At 36.1% G+C, this 5,891-nt stretch overlaps 1 protein-coding gene across 1 annotated transcript in view; it reads right to left on the bottom strand.

The window, feature by feature from the left end:
• Positions 1–5,169: 5,169 nt before the first annotated feature.
• LOC107688545 (glutamate receptor ionotropic, NMDA 3B-like) overlaps positions 5,170–5,891 on the bottom strand; it is a 44,689-nt gene continuing 43,967 nt past the window's right edge. Inside the window, exon 9 of the mRNA XM_016486241.1 lies at positions 5,170–5,700. Within this exon, the coding sequence (XP_016341727.1) occupies positions 5,184–5,700 (517 nt within the window). The 3' untranslated portion in view covers positions 5,170–5,183. The remainder of the gene's footprint in view (positions 5,701–5,891) is intronic.

The following is a 5,891-nucleotide window of genomic DNA, read 5'->3' as shown; positions in this document are numbered from 1 at the left end:
AGCCTATGTTTGATCAATTTAGCCTTCTCAAATCATCAGGACTTGCCTAAAATAAAATCTATATATAAAACAGTTCAAGTATATCACAATGTTAGTTTAAATGTTTAACCTAGATAAATGTGTGCTGTTAGACGCATATCCAATCGTTTGTGCGGAGAGTGGAAGCTGACGCGTGCTCTGCAGGACATGGAGGCGCCAGCGCCATCACTTGCATTTTTTTCTAACGGTGGAAACAACTTTAAATAAATACGCAGTCATTTTTGCTCATAAAGGTAAGAGCAATACATAATTCTAAACTGTAAAGGGTCTAGTTTTATTTGTGTGCACAACCCTATGAAAAAGTGTAAGATAATAATCAGTCACCTTGACTGATGAAGTTAATACGAATGCGCAGGCAAACGCTCAAGCGTGTCACACACGATCCGCCTACTCTTGCATAATTGACACCCTCTCATTAGCATGTTGTGCAGAGGATTTGGCCACCAATTTATTTGATATATTTGCCTACTTTCATCACATCTATAATTATTTATTTATGTATTTAAACAAGAATACGTGTATTTATGCACACATTTATTTATTTATTTGTGTATTTATTTATTTATCGTTTTTGCAGGTTTCGTCCTCCATCATAATTGATGGGTCTAAAATAAAAAAATAAGGAAAAGCCTAAAACAGGCCCGATTATAATTTGCGTTTTATTTTATAATCCTGTACAATTAAAAAAATAAAACTATACATTATAATGGCATATATGTAAAACTTTGTCTTATAATAATAATAATAATAATAAAGGATTTGCTGCAACACAATTTTGTCTGATATGTTAATTATTTATTAGCCTTTCTTTCTTTTTTTTATCCATACAGAAAATGCTTTAAAATCAGCTGAAACCTGCAAAAACAATAAATAAATAAATACACAAATAAATAAATAAATATGCAAATAAATAAATAAATGTCTGTATAAATACACAAATTCTTGTTTAAATACTTATAGAAATAATTAAACATGTGATTAAAGTAAATTGGTGGACAATGGAAAATGTTTAAGGAAATGCTAATTGACTTTGGCATGCAAATGACTGATAAATTCATAATTAATGGCATGGCTGGTTCAGTTGACAGAAATACATGACACGCAGGCCTATAATAACTGCTGAAATGTTTGCGGGGCAAATCTCAGGTCAGTTTGAGCGCTCATGGTACGCACAGTGCGTACAGTTGTACACCTGCAAGCGCCACCCAGTGGGAGCATTTTGGCTGGAGGACTGAACAACCATTAAAAGAGAGTCATCAACAGGAGTCATCCTAGTTCATGTTTTTAATAAATGGTGTTAATAAATAATATTGTTGTACACAAAAAAGTTATCTTTTTCTTCTCAGATGGCTAAACGGCCCTTGGAATTTTAGAAAAGGGTGAATTGTGTTTGTCTTTATAAAATGCTTTGTAGGACACTGCTGTAGCTGTATGACAACCAGTAATGAATATTAAAGCATAAATACATATTAAATATTTAATTGATGGTCCATATGATTACACTGATGGGCTAAATATGGTTAATATCTGAATGTAACTTTATATATAAATTCACAACAACATATATATCACTCCGTCTCCTGTATATATTAAAACCTACAGTGAATATAATTATGCTACAGTAGATTATGTATCATTACATTGTCCATTTGATCCAAATATGTGTATTATTAATTTTTTTAATTCACTAATTAAATGTGTAATGTTAATGTATTATTTTTTTTCAAAAACACTAATTCAGTTGTCTCCTGTAGGCCATGTATGTAGACCAAAAGTGAATAATTACAGATATTTTAATCCGTAGTGCAGATCATCTTTTTTTCTGAGAAAAAAGAATGTAGGATAGATGAATGGCAATTTTACAGTTGAAAAACATTTGAAAGCTCAGAATGAGTCTCTTGATTCGTTCTGTTTCCAGATTTGTGTTCTGTTTTAGTTTTCAGACATGCTGCATAATTAAAACTGATGTAAGCTCAGATCTATAAATTTGTCACTAGACATTCTCTATTTCCTTATTGCTATATTAGATACCACATTAAAGATAATGAAAACCCGCTGCTCATTTCTTTCTTCAGCTGAACTACAGTCCCCACCAGGCTTACATTTTAAATTCTTTATTCACAACTTATAATAACTTATAAATAATCACATCCACTTGAATATACAGTTGCACTGATAGTAATAATTTTAAAGTGACAGTTAATGTTTTTATTTGTTTAATTAAGATTGGTATATTAAGATGTGAGCTAGCTACTACAGTTAATAATGGACATATTTTTCTCCAGAAAGCATTGAGTGTCAGGCTGTGTAGGGTATGAAGCATCGACATATGGCAGCTCTCGCTCAGGTCATGTTGTGTAAACTGTAGCAGCAGGGTGGCACTACAGCTAAGGGCTACTGCATTAGGCTCACGAGAATGACGAGCAATGATCATAGCGGAGCTACAATTGTTAGATCAAAGACAAAATTTGTGACACATTGCTCTCATTGATAAATGACCAATTACATTTTATACTCAAATTAATTTCCTTAATATCCTTATATTGTAAACATCATAATCACAAGCTAATCATTGCCTAAAATGTTAATTGTGTCTGCTTAATGGAATACATGATGTTTACAAAAATAAATGATCTCATAGCTGTATTTTACTGCCATACAGGAATTACTTACTGAGTGTAACATTGAAACGATGTTTTCCTGTGAAGCTACTTTGAAACAATATGTATTGTGAAAAGAACTATACAATAAACTTGAAGTTAATTGAATTTAATTGGCTGTCTAAATTAAATCAATTAAATTTTTTTTTGTCAAGGATGTAAATGAGTACTCAGAGTATTGTTTAAAAAGTATTAAAGTACAGAGTCCCAGCTGTTTACTTGTGATCATGATTTAATCATTTTAAAATAAAAAGTCATTTTTACCAAGATCTCAATGTAACAAAATAGTAGTTTTCTTTGGATTTCAACACAAGTTGTTTTCTTAAGATCTCGATGTAACAAAATAGTTTTTCTCGTAATCTTGACAAAAAATAGTTTTCTCATTATCTTGACTTAATTTTCTTGTGATCTCAACCAACTTTAATTAAACCTGGTAATGATTAACCACTCATTCTGAAGTGTTTTGATTGGCATTTTTCATTTTGCCTTCTTCCCAAATCAGAGTTGTTACATTGATTCAAACAAAGAATTTAGCCTGAAACACACTTGAGCTTCAAGACTAGTGAAGACTGTCAAACACTGACACGAACCTTTTTATCAAACACTTAATGCCCAGCCAAGCATGCTCACTCTCTGAAAAAACACAGCAACTCAACATAATGAGGTCATTGTTCATCAGTGTCCCAATGGAAACTGGCTGCTCGTCGTCAGACAGTCTCCCTCACACAGCTTGCTCTAAAAACTTACTTTGAAGTTTGCTCTGAAAATTAATGCTAGAACACAATCATCTTGCAATAGTGAAAGAGTTTGACAGCTACAATCAACATTTTAGGCTGTTAACCTAGTTTAACATTGTTTAGTAAACACTGATTTCATAAATTTGGCATTGAATCAAGCATAAATGGCGACAGTCACATACAGTATTTTACAGAAATGATAACTAACTAAAATAACTAGCACAGATTGAGTGACTTCAACAGATGTCTGTTGCAAACCAACTGCTAAAAGTGAAACCGACTTCACTGATAAATGTTTATTTGAAAATGTTTATTAATAATTGTAAATGCAATAACTCTTTCAGACTTGATAACATTTAGATTATATATAGGCCCGTGACATTTGAGGATCAAACACCTCAAACAGAATTATATGTTATCACCGTTAAAACACACAAGCAAACGATATATTTATTCAAACATTATAAGTGTGGAAAAAGTACACCACAGCAAGACAAGAAGTGGTTTAATTAAAATTTTAAATTTGGTCCATGGCGGCTTATTTTGGCCAGGAACCGCCCACTCAAACAGGAAGAGGCCACCTGATTGATGTGTAAAACCACCAAACACAGTCCCTTTTGTTTTTATGTGCCCTTTTAGGACCACAGTTATCTGAAATAGAATATATCATAATAATAGTGATAAAAGACTGGAAAATGTCACATGATATGCAGAGAGAAAAAAAAGAGATATTGTGGCCACGACTTATTAATTTGTTCACTTGTTGTAGTAAATCATAGCTATGTTGTACTAATTTGTTTTCTTGTTTTAATTAAAATAAAAGAAAAACATTAAACCGTGGCCACTTTAACTAAAATGAGGGAATGAAAATGAAATAAAATTTAATCATTTGTGGGAATTCATTCTTAAGTTGTGGCCACAATATCAATGATTATTCTCTAATTTGAATTCATGTCTCACTATTGCTGTCAATGGCTGTATAGAAAACACCTCAAAATAGCAGAAAATGCTTATATAATCTGAATTTCTGTGTGAAATTATTTTATGGACATTGTTGAATATAGTTCTGCTTGTGGATTAACTTGCTACTAAGTGCCTCAAGCCAAACCCTGCTGATATTAACCTTGCAAACTTGGGCAAATCCAGTGATTAGTTCCTCCTCAAAAGTGTTCACTGTATCAAACCTTAACTTGACCATGACGACTGATTAAAAAAACCTTTGTTCCTTTATTCCCAGAAGTTGCTAAACACCTACCAATCAGATCAGAACTGGAGTTGTTATTTTTGCATGCAATATGCATCAGGCGGTCACTGAGCGGACTGTGGGCGGTCCGTGGGCCTGCCGTCCAAGGCATTGTTGCTTATCCCACTAAGTAATCCCATTGAATTATTTACAAAATGAAGCCATTTTCATGCTGGACGTCTGTGGATGCAGATATTCACCTTGGCCAGCAGTGAATGGTTGCATTAAGTGTCTGTTCTCTGTCCAGTTGCCTGGCTTTAAACGCGCACACACACACACACACACACAGATAAATGCTTTCTCTCTAGAGCTGGAAGTCAGCCAGACTGCAGGATTACAAGCTGAATCTCCATCACAGAGTGTTTCATCCATCACTGCAGCACTCCAGCAGTCTCTGAGAAAGGAGAAGTCGGAAAACAGCATGGCATGACTTCCCAGCTGAGCGAAGGTCCCGTATCCCCTCATATCCACTGCCTTTGTGAGTGTCCCGACACATAGCGTACATCACCTCCCCCTGTTGATGTCTTTGGTGGGATTAGATGCTGAGCTTGTTTGGGATTGACTGAGTCGTTGTCTGACCAGGGTCCGCTGGAGCTCGGCTCGCCTGGCCAGGGCGGCCCTGAGCTGACCACGAAACTCCTCGATCCTCCCTTGCAGCTCCTGCAGTTCCTCTTCCCATGGCGTTGAGAGTCCAGAACAGGCCGGGGGTGAGAGCACCAGGCTGAGACTGGGATTAGGACCGCCGTTGGAAAACAACTGGGTGGGTGGGCTTCCCACCAACCCCCGCTGCCCCCTTTCTGGTCCAGTGGGCGGAGCTTGGAGTTGGTAGCTGTTGAGAGTCTCCAAGTTGAAGTGTACACGCTTGTTTTGCTCTTTGGCCTCTCGACCGGCCTTGGTGCTCTGATTGTTCCACTTGGTTGTAGAAGTGGAAGGGGAAGTCGAGGAGGTGGAGGGCGGAGGAGAGGAAGTGGAGGGTGGCAGGCGGTGGAGATTACAGTTCTCTGACAGGCACAAGGTGGGACTGAGAGGAAAACACAGCAGCAATCAGCATTACAAGATGCAGGGACACAGCACTTCACAAACAGACCCCACAATCAATGGAAACATGGAGCCTCTTCAATATGCCATTAATGAAACAGTATCTACTCGCTTTTTACTGGAGAGACCAATATCGATTTTTGTCCTTTGTGTTATAATTTCTTTCTTAGGAGT

The sequence above is a fragment of the Sinocyclocheilus anshuiensis genome, unplaced genomic scaffold (genome assembly GCF_001515605.1).
Source record: "Sinocyclocheilus anshuiensis isolate Anshui unplaced genomic scaffold, SAMN03320099.WGS_v1.1 scaffold329, whole genome shotgun sequence".
In the NCBI taxonomy this organism is placed as follows: domain Eukaryota; kingdom Metazoa; phylum Chordata; class Actinopteri; order Cypriniformes; family Cyprinidae; genus Sinocyclocheilus; species Sinocyclocheilus anshuiensis.
Note: the sequence above shows the minus strand (reverse complement) of the source record. Positions and strands in the feature narration are given on the sequence as shown.